General features: G+C 35.6%; 1 protein-coding gene and 1 non-coding gene across 7 annotated transcripts in view; one reads left to right on the top strand and one right to left on the bottom strand.

Annotated features, from left to right (window-relative positions):
* Window positions 1-17279, bottom strand: part of CPSF3 (cleavage and polyadenylation specific factor 3) — a 60679-nt gene that overhangs the window by 13545 nt on the left and 29855 nt on the right. For all 6 annotated transcript variants that reach the window (XR_008915502.1, XM_001371960.4, XM_007476163.3 and 3 more), the window contains 5 exons: window positions 11566-11718; window positions 6713-6821; window positions 5576-5674; window positions 2570-2664; window positions 723-810 (listed from right to left, as the gene is read on the bottom strand). Coding sequence is in view for 5 of the 6 variants with exons in the window: in XM_001371960.4 (XP_001371997.1) it covers window positions 723-810; window positions 2570-2664; window positions 5576-5674; window positions 6713-6821; window positions 11566-11718 (544 nt within the window). In the remaining variant the exon portion in view is untranslated. The remainder of the gene's footprint in view (window positions 1-722; window positions 811-2569; window positions 2665-5575; window positions 5675-6712; window positions 6822-11565; window positions 11719-17279) is intronic.
* On the top strand, window positions 4783-4889 carry LOC130456652 (U6 spliceosomal RNA). Its single transcript, XR_008915717.1, has one exon. It is a non-coding gene; the product is annotated as a U6 spliceosomal RNA (small nuclear RNA).

The following is a 17279-nucleotide window of genomic DNA, read 5'->3' on the forward strand; positions in this document are numbered from 1 at the left end:
TTCTTGTAACCAAAGAATAATGTTCTAAATTGACTAATTAAATAAAGCTTAAAAAGAATAAAACAAACTATCATTATGTGTCTCTGTAGGGAGAACACAAGTCAGTTTTACGTCTAACCACAACTTACTTAAATCTTCAAGTTTATACCAAGGATGTTAATGCTGATTAGTCCTACAGAAATATATTAATTTGTTGATTGTTGGCTAAGGATCTCCTATTTTGAATTATCCAACAGTCTAAAAACCTTGATTTTTCAAACCCTTTTTTGACAATCTGCCACCATCATTCTGAAGTATATAGGACGGAAGGTCATTTTATATTTCACTGTTTCACTGGTTGCTACTGCCAAATAATTAATCACCTGAAGGCCAACTTGCTGGTGGTATGCCTTTCCACATATAGTTAAGATGATTCTTGGATAACGTGCCATTTATTGACGAGATTATACTTTAAGCCTTTTTAATTTTGTATATAACAGAGTTTAGAAAATTCAGTGTCACCTCCACCCCAGAATGATGGGTTTCCTCATTTGCAAAACAATGAACCACAACCTCTAAAGACACTTCTGATTCTAAATAAATGATCATCTTATTGGAGTATGTATTTTGAGTTACAAATACTAGTGTCTGACATATTAGTATATTATAATAAATATATTACATTTTGCATAAATGATACAATTACAATATTTAATAAAAACTTCATAAAAATATTTTTGTACCTTTCTGTATTTTGGGGTTTGACTGAACTTCGAGGATCACTGTTGTTACTGTATCTGCATACATATCATTAGAAGGATTTGCTAACCACTGTAAAACAAAATAGTAGAATTAACAAAGGGTTACAATGACTAGAACCACCATTACACATATAAATTGGCTATTGGTTCTAAAGTTTTTATTGAATTGCTGAATCAATATAGTAATACAGTTGGTTTGACTGTTTATATAGAAAAGAATATTTGGGTGCTACTTATGGTCACTAATTCTCAATCCTTTGGATTCTTCTCATTTTCAAAAACATTTACTAAATGTTGGGACTGACAGGACTAAGCCTGTGATTATATGTGTACAGGGAGGGAACATTTCCTTCCATTGCAACAGATTACAATTCTCTTGGGAACTGAAAGAATGAGTTGTCTGGGACACTGAAAGTAAAGTGACTTCTCAGGGTCACAAAACCAGTATGGTTGTCCTAACTCTGGGGCTTACTTTCTTTCTATAACCCCATACTTGCTCTCACTTAATACTTTTACTTTTAATTTGTTTTCATAGGGACACTGAAAAACCTAAAACTCTTTGTGTACAGTAACTGAATTACCACTAAATAAATGAGTTGGCCTTGGACCTTTCTGAAACTTTCTCTTCACTAGAAAAAAACAAACAAACAATACAGAATACAAAAATCATTAAGTTAAAAAAAAACAATTAGGTTCTAGGCATGGGGAAATCTAAAGCTGGGAATACAAGAATTTGTTTTTAATGTTGATAATTGTATTTTGGGAACGAGTTTACTTTATAATCCTAAGAATTTTATTTATGCCTTTAAAAATGTTATTCTTAGGAATCCATTGGTTTCACCAGACAGAAGGGATCCATTAGAGGGGGGGAAAGTTTCAAATGTCCACTAGAGTAGATTTGTCATTTTCGCAAAAGATAACAAATGACAGAATACACCCTCCTCCAAACCAAAGCAAAAAACTGTATGCTCCTTTTACTTATCCAACCAAAGAAGAATAATTTAGACTTTCATCGGTTGACTTCTACTTTCATTACAACTGATAATTATACACTTGAGAAAGTATGAGTGCAATGTCTAGATCAGTGATGATGAACCTTTTAGAGATGGAGTGTGGGGCTTCCCCCCAAGACCAAGTGCCAGGCTTGCTATTGCCCCCCACCCACACTGGGGAGGGAGAAAGCATTTCTACTGGGCTGCTGGGCAGAGGGGTGGGTGATGTGAAAAAAAATGTGGTCAGGTATGGAGGAGAGGAAGGGAGTCCCTCTGCCTTTCTAGTGATGAACTCTGGGGGTAGAGGTAGGTGAGGGAGGGCAGCTGTATGTCAGTGCTCTTTGTGCCATCTTTGGCACCCATGCCATAAGTTCGTCATCATTGGTCTAGATGATCATTCTAAGAATATAGTTCAAGGGCTTACTTTCAGCACAAACCTAATTCTGTAAATATACCGTCCTCTTCTGTTTGGGTTCCTACTATCCTGTTATATTAATTTGAAACTCCACTACTACGAAGTATATACATATAAGTCAAAGATGACTTAGTACTCCTGGAGTTTGGGCATTGTTTTTATTTTATAATGTCATCCCATGAGAGAACTGTATTATATACATTTATTTTTAAAACATCAATTCTAGAATGATTCCAGAATTCCAATAAAATTTGTTTAATAGTCATTCCTATTCCTATTAATATTATAGAAACTTAGATTTAAAGTATGTTGGGCCTTAAAGTTTATATTAGTAAGGATTTTTAATTTTTTCTAATTTCATGGAACCATCTCATTGTCTTCCAAATTTTACAGGCGAACATATTTTTTTAAACCATGCTTACCTCTAATACTACCATGCCTGGTTCTTGTATTACAGTAATATTTTTGAACACTTTCAAAGCCGGTTTTTGCTGAATGTCAATTTCTTCTACATCACCTGGAAAAAGAGAAAACTTGGTTAAACTATAAATTAATTTTTCTGCTAACCATTTTTCCCGATTTTTATTTTCTTTACATCAATTAAATTTGTCGTTGTGTGACACAATATCCCTTTCTTCTCTAACTCACAGAAATATCCTATATCACAGTATTTTTAAAAAGACAGAGAAAGAAAAAGCAGAAGAGGGTAAAACCCCCATTAAAAAGGTTTAGTGGCTCAAAAAAAAAATTCTGAAAACACATGCAATTTTTGACATCTATCAACCTTTCACTTCAGAAGTAGGGGGAAGCATCTTATCTTTTCTTTGGGGCCATAGTTTATTCATATTTATCATTTCTTACAACACAATACCATAAAATTAATGTATCAGATTGTTTACCAATATAAATTGATGGGCAACCTACTTTTCCTATTCTTTGCTACTAGGAAAAGTACAATTATAAATATTTTGGTGGAGTTCATCTTTCTGTCAACTCAACTCATTGAGTCATATACTTCACAGTGAAATCCGTAGGTCAAAGGGTATGGGTATTTTAGTCATTATATATACACACAAGTCCAAATCACTTTCCAAATGGTTGTGCTATCATAGTTTCACCAATAATGCCTTAAGTGTACCTTATCTTCCAACAACTCAACCAACATGGACTATTCCCATGTTTTGTCATTTTTGCTAATTTGCTAAATGTGAGATGAAACTTAAGGGATGTTTTAGTTTATATTTCTCTTATTAGAGATTTGGAGCAGTTTTTCACATATTAAGTTTGCAATTATTCTTTTGAGAACTCTAATGTAATTAAATATTTTATCTTTTGTAATTACTTCAATCCCTTGTTTGGTTAAGAATACATATAAAATTATGTATCAGGAAGATTTATTATTTTACAAGTTCCTTCCAGCATGGCCCCATCCTAACCTTCCAGTTTATTATACCTTAGTTCTTCTTCCCATATTCTCTTTAAATTCAGTGACACTGGCTTTCTTGCTGTGTCTAGAATTAAAAACTCCATCGTCCAACTGAGCCTTTTCAAAGGCTATCCCCTATACCAGCTTTGGTGAATAAAAAGGTGATGTGATCAGATCTATTCTTCAGAAAAATTATTTTGGCTGTTGAGTGGAAGATGGATTGGGGTGGGGTTATGCTTTGAGACCTGGAATTTGAATGATGGTAGCAGCTGTTTGAATAGAGAGGAAATATATGTGAGGGATGTTGTAGATAAAGAAATTGTAAGATTTGGCAACTGACTGAATAAGAGACGAAACAAGAGAATCAAAGATGATACCAAGGTTTTGAGCATATATGAATGGAAGGATAGTGGTAGCCTCAAAGGTAATGGTGAAGAGTTCAGAAAACAGGAAGGAAGAGAAGAGGAATTATGGAATGCTGGGCTGGACATGAAGATGTTCATGGGACATCTAGTTCAAAAAGTTGAACAAGTAGTTGGTGGCACAAGACTAGGGCTTAGAAGCCTAGGAATGCATTAATAGATCTGGGAATCCTCTGCATGAAGATGACAACTGAATCCACAGGAACTAATGAGATTATTAAGTGAGAGAGTATAAAGGGATATGATCCACAGCAGATCCTTGGGTGACATCCAGAAATCACGTGTCCTCTTCTACTAAATTTTTCATATTCATCATTTCTTATAGCTCAAGAATATTTTAACAGTTCATCTATCACAATTTGTTTAGATACCCCCCAACTGATGTATATCTACTTTTGTTTCTATTTTTTTTGCTAGAAGTGACACCAAGGTCATCTAGTCCAATCCACCTATTTCACAAATGAGGAAACAGAGGCAGCTTGGCTGACTCCAAATCTAGTGCTCCTTTCACTGAACCATCATCTCACTGACTTTTGGAAGAGCATTGTAAGAAGGACCATTGCCTTTAATATGCATGCATGCATGCATCTATGCATGTATGTATGTGTGTATGTATGTGCATATGTATGTAGCTATCCAAACTTATATTTGAAAGAAACTAAAATATCATTTTGCATGAAACAAAAAAACTAATATATATTAACTTTCAGTTTTAGCCAATTAAGCCTGTATTTTAATGGCTAACCAAAAGGGAATTTACAGTTCTTTAAATGGTCTTCATTAAATGATGCCATACTTGGCAGCACATATACTAAAACTGGAACCTTACAGAGAAAATTAGCATGGTTCCTATGCAAGGATGACATACAAATTCATGAAGCATTCAAAACAAACAAACAAAAAAAAAGATGCCATGTTAATCACCTCCTAACAAAAAGATGATTAATCCAATAAGCAGAATGGGGCAAATTTTTTGGACATAATGAGGAAACTGCATTTTGCTTAACTATGAATATTTGTAATAAGGGTTTGAGTTCTTTCTTTTTTAATGGGGGCAGAGGGAGATGAGAGGGTGTTATGGATATTTTGTAAATCTTATAATATTCCTAATAAGGGAGAAACAATAGATTTTTGTTCGTTGGGGAAAAAATTTGGTTTTAAAAAAATAATCAATGTAGTCAAAGACAAGGGGGTAACATGGGATTTTCTGGTAACCATGTCTTTTCAAACTATTCACTAAAAAGGAAAAGCAGTTGGTAACTTGAGCAGCACAATTCAAACAAACCAAGAAAGGAACTTCCCCTTCCTTCAACCCTCAACCACCAAAAAGAATTTCCTTAGTTTATTTTGCATATACTTGTGTACATGTTGTTTCTCCCAATAGAATGTAAGTTACTTGAAAATGGAACCGGTCCTTTGTTAGATAGCCCCAATGTCTAGTAGTGTACCAGGCACCTCATTAAACACTCATTAAATGTTGACATGATGATGAAATCCACACTAATAAAGAATAAACCATACTTTTTAATAATTTTAATTACCTTACACATATGGTATTTAGAATAAATTTCCATATTTACCTGTCAGTTTCTGTAGCTGATAAAACAGCAAGCTAAAAGGACCAGTGTAGGGAATGGCTTGAATCTGCTTTACAGTGCTCATTGCTAAATCTGTATAATCTGAAAACAACAACAACAACAAAAAACTCAATATGCATCCTACAGAGTATAGTTTATAAATAGATATATCAATCAGAGAGAGGGAAAAAAGGAAAAGCAAATATGAATTTCATTTTATGAACAGTTCAAACTTATGTACACCCCATCCAAACACCTGCTCTTATCTATAATGCTTAATTAAATGAACTCCCTTTGACTCTTTCATAGTGCAGGGGCACTCGGCCTAATTGGCAGTCTTAATAGATCTATATACATCTTTCTAGACTGACACTGCATTTCATTCCATATGTACTCTATGTTCCAGCCAAATTGGTCTATTAGCTATACCCTCTACCTGACATTTCACCTCCCATTTTTGTTCTTTGTAAACCCCTTGAACTTGGAACAAACTTCCAGCACCTATAGCATAAATGCTTTCCTTAATAAATATTTATTGAACACATGTCCAAAGTCATAAAACTAGTAAAAGGAAAATATATTTCTGTCAGGACTTTTAAAACCACCACACCCTTTCCCCCTAGTACAATGTTTTTTCTGTTATCACATGGTATGGCCATTAAGTCTCTTCCCCTTCCAGTCAATCTTCCTTTTTCTACGTTAATAGTTTAAATCTCATAGAACTGGAGGACAGACACAAGCCTATACCCTGATAAAGATAATAAAACAATTTTCCTTGGGTAAATGACTTTGGGGATACAAGAAAGTTCCACTGTCAAAGAAAGGAACTGAAAAGACACCTAGTATGGTTAATCATCCATCAGAACATATTTTTATCAGAGAACTGTGAAAATATAAGTTGGAAAATGTTCTTATTATTGGAGATGCTATAGTTCAATCACTTAACCACTCTTGAGCACCAAGTTTCTGTCTTCATTTTTAAAATAAATGGACTTGAATTATATAATCTCCAATATCCTTTTTAGCTCCAAAGCTTATGATACAAGTCTTTTAATTTTTCAAACTTATTTCATTTCATTTCATTTCATAATAAGGACAAATTATACTTAAAATGCAACAGATTGTTTAATAAATACTTACTGGAAAGGTCACAAGGAGAAAGAATATGATAATTAAAGTTTCTTTTAACCAGGATTCCTGAGACACGCTGTCCTTGTTCAGGTTTCTTATCTGCTAGGAAGCCCATAACCTATTTTTAAGAAGATAATAATTGGAAGGGAATCATAGAAAGGACAGATAGTCCTCAAATACTCAGAATGAAAATCTTGACCTCAAGGCATTTTTACCCTGAAAACAATAAACTATCTCATGAACACAAAAACATAACAGTAGCATCATACTTAACCAAGATAGTAAAAGAATGCGTCAGAAAGACAATACATCCAGAATATTTAGGGAAGGGAAAAGCCTAATAACTGTATTACTGGGCCAAAGGGTACACACAGTTTAGTGACATTTTTCGCTGCAGTTGCAAATTTCTTTCTAGAATGGCTGGACTAAATCACAGATCACAAAATCACATTTAGGTGCTTGTCTGACTACTATCATTTCTGTCAATTTGATGACTATGAAATATAACTTAATAATTAATTCAATTTATATTTCTTGAATTATTAGTAAATTGGTGTACTTTTCATGGTTGCTGATGGTTATAATTTCGTCCTTTGAGAATAACCTGTTCATATCATCCATATTCCTCCCTTAAGAGAATGTTTTTTGAGGCATATATTTTTAAATATAACCAATATAAGAATTTGTTTTAAAGTAGTATTTTATTGCGTAGAAATTAAAATTGGCTTGATTAAATACAAAAGTTAAAAACTAAGATTGCAGTCACTGTTTTAACTCTTAAGTCATATGAGTGTTAGCCATTCTTAATTTAGTTTAATAGAGATATAGTAAAAAGATAGAAATGTAGGAAGGAAGTAGAAAGTATTGCCTAGCTAGATACCCTATATTTTCTGTGCTCACTGCCCAGGAAGGGCTCCTTCAAGTCCTAATCTCCACGTGGAGTCATGGTAGTCTCTTAAGTCAGGAGTCCCTGGTGGTGTCTTCAGCAAGGGTTCCACCATCGTGAGTCTCTTCCTTTGGCTCCAGTCACTCACCCAGTAAGCCTTTCCAGTGCAGAAAGCTCCAGAATCCTCCTCAAGGAGTCTTCTTGCCAAAGTGCCAAGAAATGAAATAATCTTCTTTTCAGTCTTGCCTTTTATAATCCTTTCCCACATCACTTCCTGTTGCTCCCCCACTCCACAGGAACCAATCAGTTTCCCAATTTGCCTAGCAGGGGGTGGGGGCCATGCTTGTGGCCTTTGGAGGTGTGAACTTTTTTTAGTAAGTGATTTGTGAACTCACTGACTTACTAAGTGTTAAGTAAGGGTACTTTAAATTCTTGATTGATTAACTCAAAATAGACAAAGGGAGAGTTAATGTCTCTGCAATTGAGTGAAGGTGCAAGCTAGAGAAAGAGGTAATGACATGGGAAAAAAATGACACTGAAACATGTGAAAATATTCAGAATTCAGAAGGGGACTCAGAAAAATAGTAATTCAATGTTAAATTTAATACATGTTTAAAAAACAAATTATATGCAATATGAATTCCTTATTGGTTAAATGAATCCACAAGACTCATTTAAAACCACAACCTAAAAACAGGACAAAACTATTCATTAGGTAGAAAAAAATCCTTAGTGGAAAGAGCTTTGGATTTAGAATGCTAGGACATAAAGGTTTTGTAAATAGATGAACCTCAAGGTCTTTTTTACCTTATATTCCGAAGACTTTATATAAGTAAAAGTTTGGCCGCCTTTTTAATTCTTTTGGTTTGAGGAAATGAAATGTTAAGAAATGAATTTTCTATTTAGAATAAATGTAAAGGCCCATTTAATTGATTTAGCAGACTAGTCAAGGCAATGGGATTTAAAAAGAAATTAAACTTTTAGTAATTCTCTTGTATCACAAAAATGATTTATATGCAAGAAATATTTCATAATCTAGTATAATGCACTTGTGAAAGGAAATTCTTTATTCTTTGTCCATTTTGAATTAACACTTTGTTAGTCATCAAGTAAGAGAATTCATATGTCACTTGCTAAAACGAGTGATAACTCCATAACTCAAAGCACCCCTATTTAACACTAAGCAAAAGTGTTAGCAGGTCATTTGCTAAAGTGGGTGATAACTCAATCAGTCAGAAACTTGTGAATTCTATGATAAGAGGTTGACACCTTCAGAGGTGAGAAGTGGATATCATAGGCACTGCCCCCTGGGCAGTGTTGGGCAATTTGGAAGCTGTGATTAGCCTCTGTGAAGACGCAAGAAGTCACTATAAAAGCCCTGAACTTCTTGGGTTGGAGGGAGGTCTTCTGCAGGCAGTCTTCAAGGGAGCTTCAGCTGGTGACTTTGGACTGTCTCTTGGGTGAGCTAGAGAGAGATCAGTTTCTTGGGGGAGGCCATGTGGGTGGAACTCCAGGTCCTCGGGTAGGTTGAGCAATATTTAGTGTGATAGGGTAGACATCTTCTCTACCCTATTTTTGTATTTCTCTACTTTCACTCTTTCCACCCTTTTTGTAATTAAAAATTTTGTTATTAAAAGTTATTTTGACTTGAGCTATGATATTTTAAATCGGTAACCACAAGATTATTTTAGAATCCTCACATATTTAGACAAACCTTTAATTCCTTTCATACTATTCAGTTTGCAGTATTTGAAGGCTAAACACAAAGGACATTACTAAATTTGATAATCTGTTGATTATCAAGCCACTAGAAACAAATGATTTTAGTTGTGTATATTTTTAAATGGATCCTAGCTGTTTTAGTTTAGTTTTTTAAACCCTTACCTTTTAAACCTGTCTTAGAATCAATACTGAGTTCCAAGGTAGAAGATAATAAAGGTTAGGCAATGAGGGTTAAGTGCTCAGGGTCACACAGCTAAGAAGTGCCTGACGCTAGATGTGAACCCAGGAACTCCCATCTCTGAGCCACCCAAACAAATGCTACAAAATTCTTGTAAAACTTCAAAATTAAAAATTTCCCCAAAGGATATAAATGACAAGTTATTTTGCAGAAGAGTACACCCTACATGTTGGAAGGAAATATTCACTTAATACACAGTCTACCTATGAACCAATTTTCTCATGTTCTAAAGCAATAATGACAAGGAAAGGACATTTATTAATAGTACTCATGAACTCGTTCCTCCTTGCCTGATTAATCATGTAAGAAAAGAATGTTGTCAAGCTAAAATAAATACAAATAGAGATAACTGCCACTTATAATATCAAACAATCATTAAAAGAAATTTTCCTCAAATGCAGCTTGAAAAGATTTTTTATAGAAGAGGTGCTGACTGAACACAGATTTCCTATGGTCCTTAACGTCATGGCTTCTGTAAGGGTTAAAACAGGGGTTTTGATAAAATAAGAGCAGCTTTTAATAATTTAAGTTTTAATGAGACTACAGTAGAGTTGGAAATTAATACCTCTTTAAGCCAGTGTAAAGAAAACTTCTAGCAGCTTTTAACAATTAACTTAGTTTACTACCAAAAAATGACTATATCTACCTATAACTGCCCTTAGAGAAAGTCCAGCTGATCACCCTTCAGCTTAGCTCACCAGGCAGAATCAATATATATCTATCTCCCAATCACCAACCCACACCACCAGCAACCAACCCCCAATGACCAACTCATGCCCAGCAGCCAACTTCCCTGCAACTGACAGCCCTGACCAACTGATGCTGGCCCAGCAGAGGGCTCCCCAGTTCCTACTTCCTTTCACTGGTTAATCCCTAACACATCTCTATGGTAAGAGGACCTCTAGGTCCATTGTTGAATTAGAAAAGAAATTAAGAATTCCCTTTTACACTTGTGAATATTTCACTTTTTAATCTTCAAAGCACTATATTATCTCATTAAAAATTGTAATCTCAGATGTATAATTCTTCATAAATCACTCCACATTCACAAAAGCATCCCTAAGAAATCAATGTTGTTTTAAAGTTCAAAATTCATTAGTACATCTTATCCTTCAACCCCCAAAAATAAGAGAAAGAAAAGAAAGCAATTATCAAAGCTTTGCTATCACAGCACTTGGTTTTAAGCAATACTGAATATAGCCACACATATGAAGCCTTTATCACTGTATTTTGAGAAATGGAAGTGGTTACAACTTTTGAAGCGCTAACTAACAATCATTTAAAAAAGAATAATGTAATAATCTGAGTTAAACAGGGACTGAATTGAACATTATAGGAATGTCTTAAGAGCCATTAATTGCCACACTTAATCATAAGGAATGAGAACATGAACTTGTATAAATAAGAATGACTAATCAGCACCAAATTTAAAAAGATCACATAGCCTGAGAGGACTTCTAGTCAAAATCTCTTCATTTTACAGATGAGGAAACTGAGGCATAGAAAGGTTAAGTAACTTGCCTAAGGCCACATAGAGAGCAAAGCAGCATATTTAATTCTAACATCAGATATAATTTAAGATCATTAAGAGCAGATATTTCTGTATCTCTTTAGTGCCTATCACTGCAGGCACTTAAAAAATGCTGAATGGGGGCAGCTGGGTAGCTCAGTGGATTGAGAGCCAGGCCTAGAGATGGGAGGTTCTAGGTTCAAATCTGGCCTCAGACACTTCCCAGCTGTGTGACCCTGAGCAAGTCACTTAACCCCCATTGCCTAGCCATTACAAGCACTCTTCTGCCTTGGAACCAATACACAGTATTGATTCCAAGACGTAAGGTAAGGGTTTAAAAAAAAATGCTGAATGGTTATATTCTGTTTTGCTTATCTTACAAAGACAACATATGCCATAAAACAATAATTTCTAATAGATTAAAAGCTGGCTTCTTCTCTGAGGAAATATATAACCTCAAGAAGAAAATCTTCAATTTTCACTAAAAATGAATGCTAACCCCATACCTTGGCTAGTTTTTCTCCTCGGAAGTTTAATGTCACTGCTTCGGTATTCCGAGGGTTGTGAACTTCTATGTGAACCTCATCGTTGTCTTCGTATTCTCTTATCAATGCTGCTTTCAATCTTGCCATTTCATTCTGTTCTCCATGCACTAATATCTAGATGGAAAAAATATTGCAAGTTATGGAATCTTCACTTCTACCTCTTTTACCACTCCCATCATTGAGTAAGAAAAACAAAATCCCAGTTATAAACATATGTAGTCAAGCAAAACAAATTTCGGTATGGGTGATGTGCAGAAAAAATGTCTTCAATCTATGCTCGAGAGTATCACTAAGTGCTTAGTCACTGAACTGATCAGAGTTCTTAAATATTTCAAAGTTGTCTTTATGATACTGTTATTGTATAATTCATTCTGTCTGCTTACTTTACTTGGCTTCAGTTCATATAATCTTCACAGATTTCTCTGAAACCATTCCCTTCATCACTCTAGTAGCATAAAGACAAATAGTAGCATAGTATAAAGACAAAAAGAAGAATTAATCAGAAGGATAGATTAAGAGAGGGAGAGGTCCCAAGCAAAACAATTTCTAACAATGGATGTACAAAAAAAAGCACTTCTTTTTGTGGTGGCTAAGAATTAGATACTGAGAGGGTCCCTATCAAATGAAGAATGAACAAACATGTTACAGTATATAATGTAATAGAATACTATTGTGGTATAAGAAATGATGAAGGGGATGGTTTCTTATGTTCAATTTTCAAAAGGATCTTTCAATGTTCTTTTTTCCCCCTTTTTTATCTTTAAAGTTCTTTCTCCTTCCTATCCCAAAGTAGGAGGGTGAGGGTGTTATGTGAAATGGGGGAACAAATTCCTTATAATAAATATGCATAATAAAAAAAATTATCACCTTGGTCATGTTAGAAAAAGGTGCCTTGTTTTGCTTATCAGTTGGGAGGTAGCATGCTTCATAATATGGTCCTCTAGAATCACAACTGATCATTGCACTGATCAGAATTCTTAAGTCTTTCAAACTTATTCTTCCTTGTAATATAGTTTTATATAGAAGTAGTCTATTTGGTCTTGTACACTTTCCCTATGTCATGGCATGGTAGGAATTCACCCATCTAAGTTGTTCTTTTACTTTTTTAACAGAAGGATTTTTTATATATGTAGCTTCTCCATTTTGAATAAGCTATAGTAGATGGCATAATACACTGGTTTAGAACTACTTTTTTTGCTTGGTTGCTCTAGTTTCCTCTACAATTCCTGTTGAGCAGTCTTTGCCTATTATTTTAATGTGTTTTGGACTTATCAAAGAGGAAATTCTTATATTTTCCTTGTGAATCTTACCTCTCTAATCTATTACACTAATAAACTTTTCTATATGCCCAGGACCAGTTTGATAGTTTTAAAATTTATTAGATAACCAGATCTGGTTATATAACCATTGTATTCCTACTGTTCCCCATTATTTTCCTAGACATTTGTAACCGTATGTTCTTCTACATGAAGTCTGTTATTCTTTTTTGTTCTAGAAAGCATCTTACTCTGTCAGTTAAAATCTATAGATGATCTGAGAGCAGTCTCAGCATATTTTTAGGTATGAATTAGCCATGGATATTGAATATTTCTCCATTTATTTGTATGCTTTTTTTTTGTTTCTGTGAAACTTTTTAAAGGTCAGATTTATAAAACTCTATATAAAATTTCTTAGTACATTAAATTTGGATTTAGATCTGGAAGGGACCTTTAGAAACTACTGAACTCAATCTCTTTTAAAAATTAAAAAAAGTAATAACCCTCACTTCCTGTCTTAGAATCAATGCTATGTTTTGGTTTTAAGGCAGAAAGGGTGAGGCAGTTGGGGTTAAGTGACTTGCTCAGGGTTACACAGCTGGGAAGTGTCTGAAGCCAAATTTAAACCCAGGACCTCCTGTCTCTAGGCCTGGCTCTCAATCCACAGAGATATCTAACTGCTTCGCAATCTCCTTTTACAGATGAGAAAACTAAAGCACAGAAAGGGGGCTAAGTGGTTTTCCTAGTGTCACTCTGCTAGGAATAAGTGTCTGAGACATGATTTAAACTAAAGCCAGATCTAGTGCTTTAACCACTATACTGTGATGCGTATTACAGGAATAGCATACTCAGTATGTATTCCTTGAGTTCTCCTCCCAGTCCTACCCATTTCCAAACTTTCCCTTTTCTGTGACAAGCACCCAGGCCTGCTATCATGGCATTCATTATCCTCAAAGTTTCACTCTCTCCCCCACATGTTCAATCAGGGGCCAAATCTTGGCATTTTCCTCTCTAAAGTAATTCTCCAATCTGTCCCCTTCTCTCTCTGCCCACAGCCATTACCCTAGTTTGACACTCTTCACTTCTCCCTGGACTACTGCAATAAATTCCTTATTAGAGTCCTGTCTCAAGACTCTCCAAACTCCAATTCATGTTTTCTAATTATCCAATAGAAGTTCCTTTGTTTGGCTTTTAAAGTTCTTCACTACCACAGACCAAATAATCTTTACAACCTTATTACAGATTATCTGCCTTCCCACTCTATTGTCCAGACAAAGCTGCCTTTCCCCATTGTTGAGTCATGTATAACTCTTTGTGATTCCATTTGGGGTTTTCTTGGTAGAGATAATGGAGTGGTTTGCCATTCCTTCTCCTGCTCATTTGAATGAGGAACTGAGGCCATCAGGGTTAAGTGACAAGTATCTGAAACCAGATTTGAACTCAGAAAGATGAGTCTTCTTGACTCCAGACTCAACACTTTTAATTGGTCCACCTAGCTGTCTTGGTTAAGAAGTCATGCAGTATAGGTTTGGAGGGGTTGTTGTTGTTCAGTCATTTTAGCTGTTACCGACTTTTCGTGACTCCACTTGGATTTTCTTGGCAAAAATACTGCTATAGTTTGCCATTCTCTCATTCATTCTCCAGATGAGGCAACTGAGGCAAACAGGGTTAAGTGACTTGCCCAGGGTCACATTGCTAGTGGTAAATATCCAAGGCTGAATTTGAACTCAGATCTTCATGATGCCAGGTTCAGTGCTCTATCCATTGGGTATCTATAGCAGTCAGACAGTATTGTTATCTATCTATTATCTCTTTATGTTCCTCTTGCCTGAAATGTTTTCCTTTCTTATTTCTACTCCTGAGGATCTCATTTTTTTGAAACTTTGTTCAAGTGACATTTCCTACATGAAGACGTTGTCTTCCAAGCCTCTCATGTCTCTGACGTGAAGAACCGTTTTATTTTTTCTTTTATTAACAGTAGAAATATACATGTCCTTAATGTAAAACAAAGATAGGAAAAGCAGCTGAACCAGTCAGTAATCACAAAGAAGATTCATGATGGAGCTCACATACAATTTTCAGCGTGCTAAGGGACTATACTATATTCAAACAAAGTAAGTTTTAGTCAGGGCCATGTCCAAAAAATGGCTCAATCTATATTCAAGATATCTGAAAGAGAAGATACTAAGACATCAGTAATAGTTTGAAGGCTCCCTGAGAAGCAGACTCCCATTTTTTTATTTGTACTCCAATTATCTAGTACCTAGACATAGAACGAAGTAGCCATTTAGGCCCTGTGTTCTAGTCACTAAACCACTTAGTATCCTGTATATCAACTGCCTAGTGGATATTTTAAATTGTATATCCTAGAGATAACATTAAATTTGTTGCTTCCCTTTCTAACTCTCCATTTTTGTTGAGGGCACCCACTTCAATACTATTGAAGTCATCAACATTTGTGTTGAATTTTCATGCTCACATCTTACCATTTCTATCTCCACAACACCTGGGCATCCAACCCTTTTACTTTACTCAGTCACTACCTTAGTTGAGACCTACAGTCCTTTCTGAATGGATTATGGCAAAGAGCTTCCTGTCTCAAATCTCTTCTCCAGGGGGAATTCTGGGAAGATGGTTGCTTAGACACATCAAAAGTCCAGACCTCTAAAATCCTTCCACACCAATCAAAAACAAAGTGTTTCAAGTGTACAGAAAACCAAATCTAACAATAGGACAGAGCAGGGGGACCCTCCTGCTGGTCTCAACTTAAAAGTTACACACACATAAAAAGATGGAATTCTTGGACTCTCAGGTTCAAGGGAAAGGAAGGTAGATCCCAGGACTCCTCCCTCACTTACTATGCTGAATCTCCACTGGTCCCTGGAATTTCTGGGTAGGCAAGAGCGCTAGTCCGGAGGAGGTGCCTTGTTAGCACAGCTGTGCCAGTTTCAAGGCATTGAACACAGACAGCAGGGAGGCAGCTAGAGAAACCTAGTCAAATTGCTCTATCTTGCCCCACCCCCCCTTCTGGCCTCAGAGCACATACAGATCAACTCTGCCCTGGATTAATTTTATCAATAGGGCAGATAAGAAGCCTTCAGAAGCCAGGGAAGCTCAATCTCCAACACTCCTCATCCACTGACTCCACTGAGACTTGCTGACTAAGATTTGAAGGAGAAGGCTGTAGCCACTAGAGAATACTCTGACAACAGGATGGGAAGCCCAGTTTCCTGTCAGCTTCTGCTGCCAGCTAGGGAAGATCTGATATCAGGGCTCATTAATACCATCAGTCTAACCTAATAAATCAGCAGAGCAAAGAAACCCCTTCGGGACAGAATAGCTCAAACCCACAGATCTAGCAAATAATCAGAGGATCAAGATTACAGTCAATGACAGGGAGGAAAGAAAAAATATGAGTAAACAACGGACAAAGAAAAAAATCACAATCCACAGCTTCTATCTAGGTAATGAACAAAGAGCAAGTGGAACAGAGGAGGACCAAGGAACACCAAGCAAAAACATAAAAACTCTAGCAAATTGGATGCAGGCTTTGGAAGAACTCAAAACACAATTCAAAAAACAATTAAGAGGCTGAAGACAATTGGGAAAAGAACTTAAAAGCTAAATAAATCATCTGGATTCAAAAAATAGTGTCTTGAAAGCCAGAATAGACCAGCTTGAAAACAAGGCAAAGAACATGAAAGAAAGATGACCTACAAAGAAAATCAGATCAGAAGGAGGATTAACAAAAAGGCAGGGATGAAATTCAATCTTTAAAAATTAGAATCCAAAAACTAGAAGCAAATGACTTCACAAGGTAGCAAGAGTCTATAAAACAAAATCAAAAGAATGAAAAAATTGAGGAAAATATGAAACCTCTCATTGACAAAACAACAGACTTTGAAAACAGATCCAGGAGAGACATTTTAAGAATTATTGAACTGCCGGAAGATCATGACAAAAGAAAAGGCCTGGAAATCATTCTACAGGAAATTATCAAAGAAAACTGTCCTGACATTCTTGAACAAGAGGGAAAAGTGGATATGGAAAGAATCCACAGATAACCTTCTGTACTTAATTCCCAATTGACAATGTCCAGGAATGTTACAGTCAAATTAAAAAACTACCAAACCAAGGGGAAAAAAATATTACAAGCTGCCAAGAAGTCATTCTGATACCATGGAACCATAGTTAGGATAATACAGGATATGACTGCATCTACACTTAAGGATCGAAAGGCATGGAATATGGTATTCCAGAAAGCAAGGGAACTATGTCTACAACCAAGAATCAACTATCTAGCAAAACTGACTCTATTTTTGCAGCAGAAAGTATAGTTATTTAATAAAATAGAAGACTCCCAAGCATTCATAAAGACCAGACTTGAACAGAAAAGTTGATGCCCAAATACAGAACTCA

The sequence above is a fragment of the Monodelphis domestica genome, chromosome 1, assembly GCF_027887165.1.
Source record: "Monodelphis domestica isolate mMonDom1 chromosome 1, mMonDom1.pri, whole genome shotgun sequence".
Taxonomy (NCBI): Eukaryota; Metazoa; Chordata; class Mammalia; order Didelphimorphia; family Didelphidae; genus Monodelphis; species Monodelphis domestica.